General features: G+C 29.2%; 2 protein-coding genes across 3 annotated transcripts; one reads left to right on the forward strand and one right to left on the reverse strand.

The window, feature by feature from the left end:
* The first annotated feature begins 1,981 nt into the window (after positions 1-1,981).
* On the forward strand, positions 1,982-8,280 carry LOC101492768 (uncharacterized). The gene is made up of 7 exons (XM_004499297.4): positions 1,982-2,630; positions 2,720-2,979; positions 3,489-3,715; positions 6,145-6,270; positions 6,812-6,997; positions 7,233-7,370; positions 7,459-8,280. The coding sequence occupies exons 1-7, from the start codon at positions 2,188-2,190 to the stop codon at positions 7,768-7,770; spliced, it is 1,692 nt and encodes a 563-aa protein (XP_004499354.1). The 5' UTR covers positions 1,982-2,187; the 3' UTR covers positions 7,771-8,280.
* A 4,325-nt stretch (positions 8,281-12,605) lies between these two features.
* On the reverse strand, positions 12,606-17,628 carry NAC36 (NAC domain-containing protein). Of its 2 annotated transcripts, none has more exons than XM_073370624.1 (4): positions 17,010-17,628; positions 16,339-16,607; positions 15,147-15,823; positions 12,606-12,965 (listed from the first exon to the last, which is right to left on the reverse strand). In XM_073370624.1, the coding sequence occupies exons 1-4, from the start codon at positions 17,314-17,316 to the stop codon at positions 12,842-12,844; spliced, it is 1,377 nt and encodes a 458-aa protein (XP_073226725.1). In that variant the 5' UTR covers positions 17,317-17,628; the 3' UTR covers positions 12,606-12,841. The 2 variants fall into 2 exon arrangements, with proteins under 2 accessions (XP_073226725.1, XP_027190213.2); XM_027334412.2 differs by having other exon boundaries at positions 12,608-12,921; positions 17,010-17,622.
* Between the last annotated feature and the right edge of the window lie 1,681 nt (positions 17,629-19,309).

Here is a 19,309-nt window from a genome sequence, read left to right on the forward strand (position 1 = left end):
CTTTCCCTATTTCTATTCAAAATATTTGAATGAATAGGAAAAAGGGTGTTTCTGTTGATCCAAATTTAATTGAATGAGTAAGGGCTAAGGCATGTACACTAAGGAAGATAATGAAACAAAAGCGAGGACTGATTGTTAAAAAAGTATTAGCGATTACTGAAATATTACATTGAATTCAATGAGATACATTAAAAATATGTTCACGATTATATATATAATACAAATAAATTAATACTATTAATAATAGTAAATTTTGTAAAAAATAATTATAATAATAGTAACAAATAGATCAGGGTTTTGGAGTTTTGGTCATTTCTATAATGTATAATACTAATAATAAGAATCAAGTTATAAATTTGATCACTAATAACATTTCATCCTCTATAATTTAATTAATTTCAGTTAAATTTTTTATTCATCGGATAATTTGATTTTTATATTTTTATAGCTGAAATTTAAATAGTAAGATTTAATATATTTTATAATTATATTAAACTATAATTTTTTCTATAAATTTATTTATTTTATAAAAAATTATGAATTTTAGAGTTGTCATAATTTGTCTATATTCTCAAAAAATGCATCCACTAATACTACTAAAAATATAAAATGTATACACATAACATAAGATTAGTGAAGATACAATCTCAATATCAATTTTACATCGCCAGTTCTAATAAAAAATTATAATATTGTTGTTTAAAACCATTTTATAATTGCAACTACAAAATAATTACAAAATAATGAAATTTTTATTAAAAATTAATGTAAAACTAATAACATATATTATATCTTTTTACAAAGCATAAATGTGACTTATATCTAATTAAAAACAATACAAATTATTATATATTTCATATATGTATCTCAAAGTCTCAAAAATATTATTTTATTTTAATTGAGTATAATTTTAACTAATTCTCAAATTAATCTTATTAAAAGTGATGGATCTTGACAAATTTGATTGGAGAGTCATCATAAAATATATTATATATAAAATATTTCAATTAATTTAATATATTTAATTTTGATATAGAAGTAATTTTAATTTTTAAATGTATTAAAAGTATCTTATTCAAATTTGAATAATTACAATTTTATAAGAAAATTTTATACTTATTAAATAATCAATTTACTCGCTTCATTTTTAAAATTTTAATTTAATTATAATTTCACTTATTATTGCTTTACTAAAAAGAAGCAAACTTTCCTGTCATTATTAATATGTATGGTTAGCTAAACAATTATGAATGTGTTCTTAAGAATCAGAATGACGATTGTTTGATTATCTATAATACTTTTAAAAGAAAAAAAAAAGTAAATATTTAAAGTTGAATTCAGACAAATATTATTTCAACAACAAATCTAATAGGTTTAAGTTTGTTACGTCAAAGTGAAATATCTTAAATATAATTAGAAAATCAATATTTTTAAAATTAAATATTAAACCTTTTTTAAAATCCAAATTAGGATTTATTTAGTTTGATTTTTGAATAAAATTACTGGAATAATGGAAATTAAAATTTCAAAATATTAATCACTAAGTGTGAAAAATTAACAAGGGACAAAAATTAATAACTATAATAATAAATTTTAATTTATAAGCACCATTAAACATGTATCCATTTAATGGTTAAGATAGCATATATTTTATGAGGAGATAAATATTTTTTTTAAATATATTAAATTTATATGATAAGTAAAAAATCACAATAATTTATACTTATATAAAATAAAAATTAAAGCATTTAAAAAAAAATATCAATAATTAGCTATCTAAGAAAGCTGATACCAATAACACTTCAAAAAATCAAACTAATCCAAAATAATTTTTGTACTAAAAACTAACAACCTTGTTTTGAGGGTAAAAAAATTTGTAGAGATTAAAAATAAAAATATGATATTTTACGTGTATAAAAACATATTTAATATAAAAATACTGTATATTTAAACTGAATTATTAATTATAAAATAGTTGAAGAAAAAGAAGAAAAGTGTGTGCAGGCCGTAGGTTGGATTCCGCCGTCTGTGCCTCCTTGGTCATCTTACATAATAATCGTATTTGAGTGTAGCGAACACGTGACCGCCACGCCACACAACACCACAGCCACTCACATGTTTGATACAATGCTTCAGAGTGAGAGCCACATCTTTTAACCAACTCAGAGACGATTCGCCACGCGACCTATGTCTAATTCCAGTCTACTGTTTTTCTGGCGGACACGCACTCGTAGTTTAGGTTTGGATTTAATTATTAGGAGGAGTGGTTTTTGTACCAACAACATCAAGAACACGAACAAGAAGGCTCCTCCACCTTTGGATTTTACTCAAATTCAAATATCTCGCCTCCCCACCGTCATCATTATCGGACGACCTAACGTCGGCAAGTCTGCACTCTTTAACCGACTCATTCGAAGAAGGGAAGCTCTCGTTTACAACACGCCTGATGATCATGTTACCCGTGACATTCGTGAAGGAGTCGCCAAGTTAGGTCACTTGCGTTTCAGAGTTTTGGACTCTGCTGGTTTGGAAGCTGAAGCCACTTCCGGTTCCATTCTCCATAGAACTGCTTCCTTCACTGCTAATGTTTTGTCATCATCTCACTCTTTACTCTTCCTCACCGATGCTAGGTTTCTTTCCTTTTCTATTTCTATTATACTTCCTAACCACTTTTTTTGCTTTTATGTTATCATCACTTATTATGCTTCTCTGTTGTCAGAGCTGGACTTCATCCTCTTGATCTTGAGGTTGGAAAATGGTTGCGCAAAAATGCACCTCAAGTTAAACCTATTCTTGTCATGAATAAATCAGAGTCACTCTTTGATGCTAATGACTCTCTTGCGTCTGCTGCTAATGAAATGTCTCGGTTAGGATTTGGGGATCCTATTGCTATATCTGCCGAGACTGGATTGGGTATGCATGACTTGCATCTGTCTCTTAAGCCTGTCCTCGAGGACCATTTGCTTCGTCTCTTGAATGGTAAGCGAACTTCAATTTACAATACCACCTGTGTCTCATTTGAATTATGCATACTCCTTTAAAAAATTATTGCACAAATTTCTATGATAAAATGAACTTCATTTACTAAAGTACTCTAATAATAAAGTAATTAGGTGTGTTGTTGGGTACAATAAATAAGATTATATTAGTCGAAACAAATAATTAATGTTTCATTTGGTAATCTAAAATGACAAATAATACCAGACAAAATATTTCAAATGCGACACTTTTTTTTTTTATAAGCTCAAATGAGACATTTAATATGAGACGAAGGAAGTACCTTGGCAGTGGAAAAAAGTGATATCAGAAAGGTTATTTTATGCTCACTTTATTGTACAATATATAAAATTCTGTCTTTTTGTTTGTGATCATGATCACTCCTGGAGGAGAAGGATTGTTAGATTTTGCACTTGTCAACATTAAATTTACTGTTGCATTGCCGTCTAATCACCTCTTTTGATTCTGCATTCAATTGTTACTCATCATAGATGAAAGTGCTCAAGAGAATAGTTGCGGTGATGAGACTAGTTCCACTGAGGTTGACGAAAGCAAACTGCCATTGCAGTTAGCAATTGTAGGACGCCCCAATGTCGGTAAATCAACTTTACTGAATGCTTTGTTGCAAGAAGACCGTGTTCTTGTGGGTCCTGAAGCTGGTCTGACAAGAGATGCAATCAGAACTCAGTTTGAATTTCAAGGAAGAACGATTTATCTGGTAAGTTTAGGTTCTAGAGTTCTGGTAGTGTGGATAGAATTGGAAACAGATTAGCTGACAGATATAAAGGAATGTATGTATAGGAGGGAAACATACTAGTTATTTTTTCTCTGATCTTCAGATTAGATGTTATTGGCACACATTTCTTTTTCATTTTGTGTGTATCTTCAAGTGCTGTGTGTTTCTTTGCTGCATGTAGCCTTGAAGATATGCAAGTAGCAAGTCTTCTCTTTAAAGTTCATTATGCACTTTATATACATCATCAGGGGAAGTATTGCACAATATGGTCAGTTCAAAGTCAACTTGCTATAATTCTGATTTTCCTTAGTTTTAAATCTCTGTTCTTAGCACATCAATTGTATATTTAATTGCCAACCATGCTGCTTTGTGGTTGTAAGCATCCAAATTAGAATTTTGATCAGAGTTACTTAATTTAGTTGTAATGTTGAACAGGGTTCACTTTAAGGATATAGGTAATAAACCGACAGGACCCTTAAAATTACTAAGGTGTACATAAGGATAAAGAGGGGATGTGATGCAGGAAATTGCGAGCAAGAGAAAAAAAGTTGAAAAGGTTCCCACTATGTAACAAATTGTTGAGTTAGCTTATTTGGATGCAAGGGGATGAAGTGTGAATAAAGGGAGATAAGGTTGGAAATAATCGGGATTCTTTGGGAGAGACTGATCACTCTCTAATTGACTAGGCTATTTGTGTTTTCTCCTCCCTACTATATTGATATTTTCATTTTTAGAACCCCATATTCAATATCTTCTTCATACAGGCTTGAAATAAGCATAAATACACTAAAACTTTCTTTCTTATTTCCCTTTATATTTTTTTGGTGCCGATCAACTAGTGTCAAAGCTCTGAGTTCAAGGATCTTGGATGGTTAGTACATGAGCTGCGATGGAGTCTCGAGTAGAGAGTTTGAAGAGAATCCCATCGTAATGGCGCAATGAGAGCCAAACCCAGTTGAACGAGATCATGTAGCTCTTGAAGGGGTAGAGTAGAGAGTACATTGGAGGTTGATCTCAACCATGAAATACTGCAAAACTGCTACATTGAAGAGAGAGCCATGCAAGTAGAGTTGACATGAGTTGACCATTTGAAAGTTGAAAACATTCTCACCAACAAGATGCCGGGGGTTCTTTTGGGTAAAAGTTATCCTCTATCTTGCTGTCATAGAGGACAAAGCAGAAGGTACCAATATTTTTCAGGGACATTACGATCGGATCACTTGAGGGAGCAATATTTCAAGTTAAGCACAATGGTAGATGTTGAGAAATTGGATGCTGAATTTAATCGGTACCCATGGTGGGAGGAACAACTGCTTTCAGTTGCCTGGAGCAATTCAAGGAAGATGAGATATGAAGATTTTTAGTTTCAACTAGGGTTGGTTCAGAATCCCTTTGGACTTCTATTGAGCATTAGGCAAATCAGTATTGCATGGGGCACCACAAGAAGTTTGAGATAGTTTCAACACCATTGAGGAACGCAAACAAGGTGATATTAAAAGGATTCTTCCTAAATTTGCAATGGGGGCAGGGATGAGTGAGAAGGTGAAAATTAGAGTAATTTTTATGTTGGACTTGGTGCTTGAAGTGTAGGGAGTGGAAATTAAGCATAATTTTTTTCATATTTGATCTGAGGGGTATAAAGATGGTCTAAGGGATGGATTGGTTAACTAGTTTAGTGGATATTGGGGCTAATTTCATAAATTTAACCATTGAATGGGAGAAGGGAGGGAGTAAGATGGTTTTAAGGGGGGAGATCCTTCCCTTTGTAAAGCACAAGTCTCTTTGAGAACCATGATCAAGCCCTTGCTAGATGAAGGAGAGGGGTATTATATATAGTAACAACACCTGCTAGAAGAAGAGAAAAGATTAACAACTTTTATTTGAGGACAATTGATGTTGATTTGAAAAAAATTACTTTCATTTATTAGGAACCAAACAGGTTGCCCCCCAAGGAAAGAGCATGATCATGTCATCAATCAATCTCTAGAGAGAGAAAGTGGGGGTGCAATGCCGTGAATTGTGACCAATGTAGAGAATGAAAAAGGTCCCCACTAGTCACTGCTGGGTTGTCAATACGGAGGATAGTGGGTGTGTGATTAAGGGGTATAGGATGAGAGTGTGAATTGTGGGAGATATTATGGAATTAGTCTGAACTCATTGGAAAATAATATGTTGGCAGGATCTGTTATCTCTGATTGCATAGGCTATTTTGTTTTCTTCTTTCTTCCGTATACATCTTATCATCTTCAAGAACCCGGGACCTGACATCATCTCGTTACAGGACTGAATTTATTATTAATACCAGTGAATTTTTCCTTATTGTTTAATTTTTCGGTACCAATTATAAACTAAAAGTGAACATTTGTATTGAAACACTGGTTAAATTTTTATCATGTTTTGGTGTCGATCAGGTTGATACTGCGGGTTGGTTGCAGAGGACAAAACAAGAGAAAGGAGCAGCATCTTTGAGCATTATGCAATCAAGAAAGAGTCTACTCCGGGCTCATGTAATTGCTTTGGTGCTAGACGCAGATGAGGTATGCTGCTTATATTGCATGTTTAAGAGAACAACGCCAAGATGTGATGTGATATAATCAACCAATATTTTAGCATGCTAAATTTATATATCATGATGTTTATTGTTCTAATTTAGTTCACTCGTATCTGTTAATTAAACACAAGTTTGAGCCAATGTAATAGTAATTGTTCTAGTAGTTCATTTGTCTGGTGGAAATTTTGAATATGATACTAAGATTTTTGGATTTTGTTGATTGTTTTGCCAAATACTTTTTCATTGAAGACTCCCTAGTGCCAGGGTGGTTTGTTCTCCGCGATGATAGAAACGTGTCTTGCTTCGGTCCCATAATTTTTGGTTTACCCCTTGAATGAAATTATCTTGTCCATTATGATGGACTTGGTGCGTTTATGAATGTGAAGTATATGTTCGTGTTTGTAACATAACAGCCTCTTTTAAAAATGTAATGATCTACAGAAAGGTTTTTCATCTCTTCCTAATTTCTACATGTTAATAAGATATTTAATGTTGTGTTAATTAATATTTTTTATTGAGTTGACCAGATAATAAATGCTAGACGAAGTATGAAACATGCTGAGGTAGTTATAGCCAGACGAGCAGTGGAAGAGGGACGTGGTCTGGTTGTGATTGTGAACAAGATGGACCTTCTAAGGGGCAAAAACCAATCATCATCCTATGAAAAGCTTATGGAGGCTGTTCCACAAGAAATTCAGACAATTATACCTCAGGTCTGATATGTAGTAATGAGCTTAACTTTGTCTAGATGTTCAATAAAGTGGACTCCTGTACATGTTGTTTAAAACGTTATCTTTTTAAAATTGAGAAAAGAAAAAGTTCTGTGAGGCTATCAAGTTATCATACAGACCGCACCATCTCTCTTGCTTTGCTTTAAGTGAATGAATAACAAACTTTACCCATTGTTTGTATTAAGATTTAGCATCGAGTATTGACATTTTTCAACAGGTTACTGGAATCCCAGTATTATTCATTTCAGCACTGGAGGGAAGAGGTCGGACGACCGTCTTGCATCAGGTCATTGATACATACGAAAAATGGTGTTCCAGATTATCTACAGCCCGTCTTAACCGTTGGTTGCAAAAGGTATCTACTACTTCCATTATCACTTTATGTGAAGAGTAAAACGTGAAGTTGGTAATAAATTTTCTTTCTCCTGGTTGTTTTTGATCAGGTTATGAGCAGGCATTCTTGGAAAGACCAGGCAGCACAGCCTAAGATCAAGTATTTCACTCAGGTCAAGGCCCGACCACCAACATTTGTTGCGTTTGTGCGTGGGAAGACCCAGCTTTCTGATACAGACATTAGGTTCTTAACAAAATCCTTGAAAGATGACTTTGATTTGGGTGGAATTCCTATACGGATCATGCAGCGTTTTATCCCTAAGAAAGATGGCAGTGGAAGTAGCAAGAGTAGCCCTTCAATAGGCAGAGTGGCTGAAAGGATTAAATCTGACAAGAGACGGAGAGGCGAGTTAGTTGAATGACAATTTTGATTTTTCAATAAAAGGCATGAGCATCGCCCCATTCTGCAAGTGATTGTCAAAGGGAGCTTAGATACCCTCCAGTTATAGACTGTTTGACTTAATTTCCATATTTTGGAAGTTCCAAACAAGTCTTTGGTTGAAGGAAACATTTCTGACTTAGCTAACGTGCATCCTCGGACGGTGCTTGCAGTTTGGAAAATGGCTCATTTTACATATTTAGAATAGTTATAGAGGGACCGGATATATTAAAGCTTGGAATTATTGGAATCAATATTAGCAAAGAAGCTTGTGGCTCTACTACTGTATTTATTTTAATCAAGATAAGAGGTATGACATATGAAGCATTTATGATATGTTTTTTTTCTTATTATATTTGGAAAAGAAAATGTAATAACTACATTTTCTGGAACAAAATGGTTGTGAACAGGTGTTAAATATTTGCCAAAACAACCATCTCTCGATAAGAGATGAATTAAGTGATTATAAATTTTAGGGTAATTTATGCTTTTAGTCTCTATGCAACTTTCTGGTTTTAATTCCCTCTTTATTTTTATCCGGTCCATATAATGCAAGATTCTTATTGTTTGTCTCTGGTATTATCCTTCCATCTAATTCTAGATGACATGGCATGCCACGAGGATGTTGGTGTCACGCGACCGTGAGATGCCACATTTTCATTCAATGGGTGATTGTAACATGACAGATAAAATAAAATAAAAACTATAAATTACAAAGATGAAAAAAAAAAGGAAAAAAAAAAAATTAATGTTAGTTCTCAATTTCAATTACTATTAATGCAAGTGTGCTATCACTAAAATGATTTTTTTTTGTTGCTATCTTCATTCTTTACTTAGTAAAAATCATGTTTAGTTGTTTTCTATTTTTATTGTCAATATTATTTTATCGGAAAGCTTGTGGATAAACATTTTCTTAAAGTTCATCAGTAACAAAATTATACTATATGTTTAAAAAACTTAAGCATTAGTTACTAGAGATCGTAATTAGTAGAGTCTTAATACAGTTTCATCGTTGTAAATAGGCACCAATAAATCTAATATTTGGAGATGAGAGAAGAAAATTTATAATTTTTTTTTTAATTACAACCTAAAATTACTTAGTTTTATGTTAAAATCCAAAAAAATTTATTGCAATTTTGATTTATTTATTTTTATTAATTTATGGAATTGATCATTTATTTTAAAAGTTAATAATTTTGGTCAACTTTTTAAATTTTTTAATTAAAAAAATACAATTTGATATATTTTAAATGACGTAATATACGATTTCATGATATCTGACTATTTAAATGCATTAATTATTCATATGTTATTATTTAAGTTATAAAAATCAATAAATTTAGAAATTAAAAGTTAAATATTTAGAGGATTTTATTATAATTTTATGGTGTCAATTATTCTATATTATAGTATCATATATCATATTTAATAAAAATAGATAAATTAAAACTTAAATTAAGAAATCCAAAATAATCCCTATTAGCATGTCGAAAGTTACGACTTTCATATTTCTATTTGTGTCTCTTCTTTTTGCTTGTCATTCGCTATTCTGTATGTCTTTTTGCAAAGTTTTTTTTCTCACTATTGTAAGTTGTCTTTCGTATATATATGTCTTTTTGTAAAGTTTATTTCTACTATTGTAAGTTGTCTTTCATATATATTTCTTTTTGTTTTATCTTATTTTGTTCTTGTTATTATTCTATGTTGTTGTCACACATCTTGCGTCTTTGTTGTTAAGAAGTTATAATTTTTTTAATTTCATCGATAAAATAACCCTTAGTTTTATGTTAAAATAAAAAATTATCCTTATTAGTATTTCGAAGTTTAAGTCATCTCCCTTTGATATTTTCATTTGTGAAATGCCTTCTTTTTCCTATTTTTCTGGTCATTGTTGCTACTGCTGTTTGTCTTTTTGTAAAGTTTTTTCTCTCAATATTGGAAGTTGTCTCTTTTCTATATTTCTTATTTTTAAGGAGTGAATTAAATATAAATTTTCAAGCGACAAAAATTCAAAGAACCAAAATAGAATTTTAGACTTAAAAATAAAATTTTGAGCGTATTTTTTATTTATTAAATTTAAAGTTAAGACTTTTATAATGATCGATAAATGACAACACCGAAGTTTGATAGTTTTTAATAAAATCTCGATTTATTTTGATTTGATTAGAAATAATAGATTGATGGAAAATATTATAGAAAATAAAATTCCAAAACAAATCTGTAGAAACAAATAATAAAATTTTATAAAAATTAAATATATTTAACCAAATAATAAACTTATTTTCTTTATATTTTCTAATGTCCGTGGCCATCCATCTACAAGCCATAATGTACTAAATTGGGCCAAGTATATTTGTATAATGCCTACAATTTGTTAAGAGTTTTCTGCTTTTATTTTTTCTAACAATTGAGGACCAAACCCAAAATAAGTATGAAAACTCGTTAAATCATCAACAACAAAATCTACATTTCAAAGATATTAATTGACATGGAGGTCACTTTATTCCCTCTAACCTAACAACTACTCTTATATCAACCTAAAAGTTATTACAAATTAAAACTAGCAAATTTTGTGTGTGCTTTGTAGAATTTAATTACTATCCTCAATTTGAATTAGATGATTTTTGTTTTAAAATAGTCGATATTAGTAATATTAGTATGGTTATAAATTGTTAGATAAATGAGACCATATAAAAACATGAGATAGTAAAAGAAAAGCATAAAGTAAGAGGAGAGAGAAAGAAATATCATATAAGAGAGATAGAGAATAATTTTTTTTAAAAAGTAAAAAGAGTATTTTTACATTTTAATAGCTTCTACTTAAGATAAAAAAATTGTTTTATGATTTAGGGAGGAACAATTTATGTTTTTGTCCAGTTCATTATTTTACTGTTTAGTCCAGTTTCATGATAAGTTTATAAATCAAATAAGATAAATAAAAATTATAATGTGTTTTCTCATAACATAATTTTTTAAAATAAATCCCAATTTAAAATATTTTTAAAAAATAAATTATAGTTTAGATAAAACTTCTTTGAAACTAGTGTTGCAATATATAAATCTCAACAAACATTAAACAACTAGTGTTTACTAATAAAAATACTATTTAAGTTACATTATTATTGTATCTTAATGATGGCCTAGTTTCACAAGTTCACAATAGTTTATTTTTATTTTTATTTTGCTTGAATTCTTTCTCTCTCTCTCTATATATATTGGTAATTTTGGAAATTGAATTTTTTATTTTTAAAATTTCAAAGATTTCTTCTCCGCTCTGAAAACCATTTTTCTTCAACATTTTATTCCTTTGTTGCAAAATATCGGTATGTGTGTATTATATGGTATATCCTTTCGTTGTACTAGCTATAACATTAATAACAAAAGTAAGAAGGTCATTCTTCTCATAATTTCTCAATTTCAAGTTTCAGAATGTACAAATAACTTTGAAAAATACACATAATATTATTTACAAATAACTTTGACAAATTCTACATAAATCCTTTTCGTCGATGGAACAGTTTCATACATAAACCCTTTTCCTTTTATCAGTCCAAACTTCTGGGCCCTGTATTTTTGTGTACCATTTCAAACAGAAAAAAACATGAATTAAATTTTATTTATTTGGATCAATTAAAATAAGATATAGTAAAATAATGATATGCAAATGACATCCAATTCAAAATTTCCACTAATGTCACATTATCAAGTGACTTGTCACGTTATGCCCAAGAAGCCTTTTTTTCTTCCCAATTTCACTCATGGACAAAATGCACAAGGTTTTAAAAATAGAGGCATTTAAGTCACAATTTAAAACGAGGGGACCGAAATCTTATATAAACTAAAATGGGTGATCAAAATTAAAGACGATCCAATGTATATAGAACTCTAAGATAAATTTTAATATGAAGTTTTTCTAAAAGTCTACAATAGTAATTTATAAAAAAAAAAGTTTATGATAGTATTTTAATTAGTATTACTAAATTTTATATTAAAAATTAATTTTAAATATTTTAAAATATAAAATAATTATTAAATTAATATAATCAATTTAATATAATATTTCGTTTTGAATTAATAATAAAATCAATAAACTCAATATTTATTAAGATAATATTAATTTTAGATGAAAAATATAATAATACAAAGTCTTATTATTATATATAAATATTATATTTTTTTACGTTTAAAACTATTGTTTTAGTAATTTTACCGTTCTTATAAAAAATTAGTCTACAATGATAGCATTTAGCCTGGTCTTGGAGGCTATTAGGCTCCCCAAGGCTATCAATAATTAAGCTTTTTAATTTCAGCGTGCACTTCTTTTAAAACTTTGGCTTTATCATATCATGGTGATATAACATTAATTTTATGAGAAAATAGACTTTTCCTTTGTTAATTTTGCATTTATTTTATCTCAACTAGTTCCCGTACGGATTTGATGTTTCTCATTTTCTTAAGGGTGGGAAATAATTTATTAATTTATAAGTTAAGAAAATAAAGCGATGATTGCATAAAAAATAATAGTTGAATTTTATTTATATTTTTGAGACTATTAGTTTTGCTATTTTATTGTTTATACGAGACTTGAAGAAGTATATAAATATAAATAATTATGATAAATTAAAATAAATAATAAATTCTATATTTTTACTGCATTAAATTATTAATATACTTTTATAAATTATTTTATTTTATATGCTACCATATTTTAAAAATAATTTTTATGTTTTAAATACATACTAATAAATAAAATATAGCATTTACTATCTCATTTAATACAACTAACTCACATTTAAAATTAGTTCATGACAAAATCAACCATTTACTCTTAACTAAAATTCAGTTTTTTAATAGGAGAAAACATAAACAAAAATTAAGGCACAACATTAGAGGAACGACCTCAAAGAGTGTGGACCAATTGTAATGGCTAAACCCAACATTCTTCGTAGTGAAGTTCTATTCCAACCAAACATGAAGGCCAATACTATAAAATTTAGTTCAATTGTCTTCTTTGATAAACTGATTCCAAATCTCCTAAGCATTTTTGTAATGTCTCAGCATGTGCATGATAGATTTTGGTTGATTTTATCGTCGAGAACAAGTGCATCATTTGTCATGTTCCAATAAACTCGTACTGCGATTGGTAAGAAAAGAAGCATGAGCAATCTTCCAATGTTCCTGTATTTTATTATTTATATTAAATTGAACTCATATTTTCTCTACCACTGAAACCAACCACATGTAGTTATAATATAATTTGAGTTGGAAGTTGTAAAAATGCTTTGTCATATGATATATGTAAAGATCGTGTAATCTCAATCCAAAACAATTAACTTGTTTCTTTTTTACTATGCGTGGAATTTTTTTTATGGTTTAATTATAAGATACAAATCTTGGATGAGATTAGTCTCTTTGCTTTCTTATCTTTTTAATGACGCGTATCTCGTTTTATTATTAATGAAATTTTATCTTTCTTTCAAAAAATATTTTCTCTAATATGAAAAATAAATAAACAATATTGATATTTTGTTTTTTAAATTCTTAAAATATCTAGTGATAAAATTCACCTATTAATTATCAAAAAGCAGATAATTCCAAATTCGTATCTCAATATATCAAATATTCACGCGAATACTATATAAGTTGTATGATAGGAAAACAATATTAAAATTTACTAAAACAAAATAACATTTTTTTTATCAGAATAAAAATATTATTTTTGCTATAAATTTAGTCTTAAAAAATTATACATTTAACTTATAAACGAGACCATTGAGTCCAAAAAAAAAAATACCAAAATATAAAATAAATAAATAAATAAATCTCATAACTGAGTTAGATAGAGTAGTAGGCTAGTAGCTACTCGCTTTCATATTTAGATTTATATAATTGGAGTATTAAAAATATGTTTAATTAGCTACTTGCTTTCATATTTTAATTTAGTAAAAAAAAATATATTTTAATAAATATACAACAATTCATTTCTTAAAGTTATTAAAAATTAACAAATAGTTTTTAATTACAACTTTCTATAGTAAATTTATAAATTAAAAAGTTTTGATACATTGTTTCTTAAACCATTAAATTAACGATCATTTTTATAAATTAAAAAAGGTTATATCTAGATTTTTATATTTTAAAAAATATCATTTCATTGTTTATAAATATTGTACCAATTTTCTTACATTTTGTCGATTTTTATATTTAAATTAAAGGGATGCGTGTATCTGATAGAAGTTTATTTGGACTTATAATAAACATATATACTGCGATTATATGTGAAGAATCTTAGAGAACTTATAACACTATTCTTAATCAATATGTTGAACGAAGCCCTCTCTTTTATCTAAATGTTGGCCGATAGTATCTTGATATCATTTAAACCCTAACTAAGTGATTAATTCCCAAGAAATATTCTTGACTTTATAAAGTCTGTATCTCTTAAGGTTCATGTCTTTGTCTTCTTTACATGAGTAGTTCTCTAAACTTCATCGGTTAATTAGTAGAAACATTCAGAGTGAAATGTCTTCAGCTTATAGAATCATAATCACACATCATATCCTCCAAGTTTAAAATTATAATTAATATTCAATCACATGCATGTATGATCCACTTCCATATATACTTTAGTAATTAATTGAAAAATGAGCCTCATCATCATCTTCTTTAGTGATTTGATTTCCCTATTGTATGCATTCCAATTTAATTTTTACTAATGATAATGTAAAACATGACTACAAAGCAACACTACCCTACCTATCATGTAGTCACTGCATTCACCCATTTCTTTCTCACATACGCTTCCACCCAAAAAATTTAATAAGAGAGATCAACCTTAATCACGACTACACCTGATCTATTTCTGCATATCCATAAATAACATCACAGGGAACTCTTTTGGTCAAAATCAGTATGTCTGAAAATCTTTTTACTTCTTCTTGTGATGGACAACTTTAGAAAAAATTAATATAACTAATTCTATCATCATCAATTAGTAACGAGTTTATGGTAGTGATAAATACAACAAAAAAGGAGGAGTAATAGTATTATAAAGGAGGTCTATATATGGTTAGCAATTTTGTTCTCTTAAAAAACTAACCACTAATGCTTATAAAAAAAGTATAAAAGGAAGGGTATATATATATAGATATTAATAAGTGATGATGAATATGAGTTCATACAATATATTTATATATATGTTATTTGAATCTAGCTAGGATTGAGGAATAATGAGAGTGACAAGCTACATATATAAAATAAGTTGATAACTGAAATGAGTTATATAGCAAATGAACAATATATATGTATTTGGAATTGCATGCACTATATATATAATTAGAATTGTGAGTGAGTGATTACTTGAAGGAGGGGTTTGGGTGATCCTCAGGGATTGGATTCCAGTCCCATAGCCGGTCAGAGAAGTTGGTTGGAATTGGAGTAATTGGTAGTACTGAAGAGTTGAGAGTAGCTGGTTGCATCAGCAAAGTAGACAAATGATTTGGATTTGGATTTGGATTTGGATTGTAGCAGTAGTGATGTTGATTATTATTATTAAAACTCACAAGCCTATTGAGATCATCCATCATACTACTGTTGGAACTAACTGCTGAATTTTGGAGAGGGAAACAAGCTGCAGGGAGAGGGAGTAACAAAGTACTGTTGCCTCCTGCAGAATATTGTACTTGTTGTTGCTGCATCATCATTAACCTTTCCTCCTCCTCCTCCTCCGCTGCACGGTAATTAGGATCAGTACTGTATTTGGAAAGACCAAGAACTGTTGTCACATGATCCGAATTGGAATTGCCAACACTGCAGCTTCCTTCATGCATTTTGTTGTTAATTGATGCAGTTGCAGTTGGCGTTGGCGTTGCAGCTGCCTTATTAGACTGTCCACCAACAAATCCCATTCCCAATATTTCATTCTGTTTATTCTTATGATCTGAATGATTACCTCTTGTAATAGGTAGGCAACGAGGGAGGGAGGGATGATCTTCTACTCCTGCTCTCTTGTATACTCGGCATAGCGATATCTCACCCTTCAAAATCAAACAATTTTTATTATAAACTTAAAAAGGTACGTCTAGCTACCTGCACTATATATCAGAGTGATCACGAGAGATGAAAGGAATTAATTAATTAATTCATTAATTTGTGGTCAGAGTTTGAAATTCATGCATGTGTATACAATATTGAATAGAAAGAGAAAGAGAAAGAGAGAGAGTGAATTAATCACAAACGGTGATAGTTGTTGTAAATATATACTAGTATTTTGGTTTGCCCACACTCTTGTACTCCTTCTTCCTATCACGTATTAATTAATTAATTGCTCCCTCCTTCTTTTAATATATGGCTGCACTGCACCCTGCAACTTTCAACTAATACTCTTCTCCTATGCTTTGGATCCAAAATTAAGATGCATAATAACACTTTCAAACTAGCTAGGGTTCAATATTTTAATATCATCAAAAACAACAAGAACTAAAATATATTTTAAATTAAGTGAGATACGGTGTACTAGTATAATTCATTTAACTTTGTTTTAAAAATATACCTTTTGATAACGTTCGGTTTCATGTTGAGGCAAACGATACTCGTTCATAATCCAACTGGTTCGGATGCCTTTAGGAGCCTTACCAGAATAGAAAACTAGGGTTTTCTTAAGTCCAATTGAACGAAAATTTTCAGTTCTGATCATCCTATCAGCTCCTGTTGCTTTCCAATAACCTGATGTTGTTACACGATTCGGACGATCTCCGTTTCTGTACTTTCTATCTCTTGGCACATAAAAGTACCATTCCTTCTCTCCAATTGCTGCCAACGCTGCCAAATCCAATTAATCTCAAAATTCAATTCAATCACATAAAATATTAACTACCTAGCTTCATATTAGTGTGTATGACTTAATTAGTATTAAATTAAATAGAGAACTCTCAAGTCTCATATGTATTTATATGAAGCCAAGAGAATAAAGAAGAAGAATAGATATGTAGTGAGTATTATAAAATTAAAGAAGGATAGAAACAAAAAAAAAAAAAAAAAAAGAGGGGGGGGTTGAGACACAAATGAACTTATTGGATGCACAATATTGGTAAAAAAAAAAAAAAAAAAAAAAAAAAAAAAAAAAGAGGGGGGGATTGAGAAGAATTGCTTGAAGAAAAGGGAAGTTGTGATAGTATTATTATAGTATTTATATGACGACTATTTATGTATATATATATATACCAGGAAGTTCCCAAGGGTCATAGCGATAGAGATCGAGGAAAGTAATAAGCTCAACATTGAAACGTTTGCCCTCCACCTTACGGCGAAGGTAGAACTCCACGAGTTCTTCTTCAGTTGGATGAAAACGAAAACCAGGCATAACCACGTCGTGCTCGTGATCATCATCATCATCATCCTCATCCTCATCAACTACATGTTTGTTATTGTTATTGTTTTCGTTGGAAGTTATATCTTCGTGACTATGGCTTTGACTCATACTCATGCTCATGCTTACTGATGTGCTCGTTGTTGCTGCTGCTATTGCCATCCACTCTCTCTAACTAACTAACACAATCCCCTTCTCCTTTAACCTCTCTCTCCTCTTTTATACTTCTTTTTCTATTTTTTTTTATTTTTTTTCAATAGTACAATACAGTCTTAGCCAAATTAAAGATAATTAAGAAATTGATATTTTTATTTTATTTTATTTAAAACTCTAGAAATTAGATTGACGAGGAAAAAAAGAGATGAGAGAAGAAACAAAGTAGAATTAATGAGTTTTGAGCTGGGCCCTACATGGGGAGAGGGTATACACTCTAAGATGAGAAAATGACTTTTAAGAAGGGACAGGGTGGCTACACCCCAAATAGCGGTGCTCTTGGACATTTCTTCCACCCTTACTAAACATTCATTCAAAACAAAATACCATAAATAAATGCCAAAATAACGTATTCATTCAATACTGTTTATGTATTTTTTTATTTATTTTTTATTATAGTATTTATGTATTCTTGCCACATCATTTTATTCCACTTTTATTGGCTATTATTGTAAAAACTATTTTACTCGATCATTTATAATCTCAATACATTTTTTTGGGGTCAAAACCACTATAGTATTACATATTCTATTTCTATGTTCACCAACATATGATATATCGTAACACAAAAAATCAATATCTCACCTAAACCACGCGAGTCTCTTTTACCCAAAGAAAAAATATAATAATATTTTTGTAAATAAATAATAAATAAAACACTCGTGTGCTTTCTCGATCTCCCCCCTTCTTTCCTTCTCTTTCCATAGATTATGTTAGGTCTAAAACTGTTTTAACTAAAACAATTTTTCATAAAACATAAATATGTTAGGTGGTGAAGTGATCAAGACATGCATTTTTCTTTTTTATTTTGTTTTATAAAACTTTCTTTTTTGTGTATGTTAAACTTTCATATTAGTATCTTGTTGCAATAGCTAGCTCATTGGACTTTTTATATGATCCTTGCAAATGCAAAGTGTTGGGTTCGTTATTGTGTTCATTATTTTTTATTATATTTTCGCTCTCGTACATTAGAAGTTCACGTGCACCACATGAATCTTGAAGATTTATCAACAGTCATATGATGTAACTGCACCAAACTTTAAAGTTGGTATCCACAATACTTAATTATATGGAAGTTTCAAAAATCAAAAATGAAAAATAAAAAATAAAAATATATTTTTTAAAATATGAAAATATAAATTTGAAAAGTTTAATAAAAAAAATAGTTTAATTAATTAACACCAAAAACCGTTAACGTTATAAAAATGTATCTTATTTTTATTTTTTAAAATTTAATTTACTTTATTTATTAATAATGAGATAATAAACTTTTAAAATAAACAAAGTTTATATGTCTTTTCGAAGCAATAAAAATGTCAAAAAAGATCTATTTCAAATGTATCTTAATTAACTATTTTATTATAAAAACTCAGAATTAAGTTTTCTAAGAGACAAGCTAGAGCGACCACATCTTTAATTAGTTTCACAATTTTTAATGGTGGATATTCCAAGATTTAATTATTGATGAAATAATTCAATCTTAGTTTGTCAACTAAAAAAAATCATTTTATCTTCCATGACAGTTCAAGGATCTCTTATAAAGATAAAATCAAAGTCGTTTTTAAATATTTTAGAGACTTTGTGCTAATTTTAAAAATTATATCCTTAATAAAAAAGTAAGTGTAATTTTAATAATAAAAAAAAAGAAAAATAAATTTTTGGTCTCTATAAAATTTCAAAAGTTTATTTTTATTCCCCATAATAAAATTTCCAATTTTTTAATCCCTAAATTGTTTTTATGCACTTTTAGTTTTGAAAATAGTTTGAAAAAAATTGATATTTTTAATCCCAAGAAAAAGTTTCTATAAAATCAAAATATGGACTAAATATAAATAAATTCTTTTATGGACTAAAGTTGAAATATCATAATTTTATAGAGACTAAAAATATATTTAACCCAAAAAATTCACTCTTATTTTATTATATTATACAAATAAATAAA

This window comes from Cicer arietinum, chromosome 7 (genome assembly GCF_000331145.2).
Source record: "Cicer arietinum cultivar CDC Frontier isolate Library 1 chromosome 7, Cicar.CDCFrontier_v2.0, whole genome shotgun sequence".
Lineage (NCBI taxonomy): Eukaryota > Viridiplantae > Streptophyta > Magnoliopsida > Fabales > Fabaceae > Cicer > Cicer arietinum.

Excerpts from the sequence above, each read along its gene's own strand:
- LOC101492768 (XM_004499297.4), top strand. The coding sequence starts at position 2,188 with ATGTCTAATTCCAGTCTACTGTTTTTCTGGCGGACACGCACTCGTAGT. Across the intron at positions 2,980-3,488 it reads TTTGCTTCGTCTCTTGAATG|ATGAAAGTGCTCAAGAGAAT; the intron begins GTAAGCGAACTT and ends TACTCATCATAG. Across the intron at positions 6,271-6,811 it reads TGGTGCTAGACGCAGATGAG|ATAATAAATGCTAGACGAAG; the intron begins GTATGCTGCTTA and ends TGAGTTGACCAG.
- NAC36 (XM_073370624.1), bottom strand. The coding sequence starts at position 17,316 with ATGGCAATAGCAGCAGCAACAACGAGCACATCAGTAAGCATGAGCATG. Across the intron at positions 15,824-16,338 it reads AAACCGAACGTTATCAAAAG|GGTGAGATATCGCTATGCCG; the intron begins GTATATTTTTAA and ends TTGATTTTGAAG. Across the intron at positions 12,966-15,146 it reads CACCCAAACCCCTCCTTCAA|GAACATTGGAAGATTGCTCA; the intron begins GTAATCACTCAC and ends AATAAAATACAG.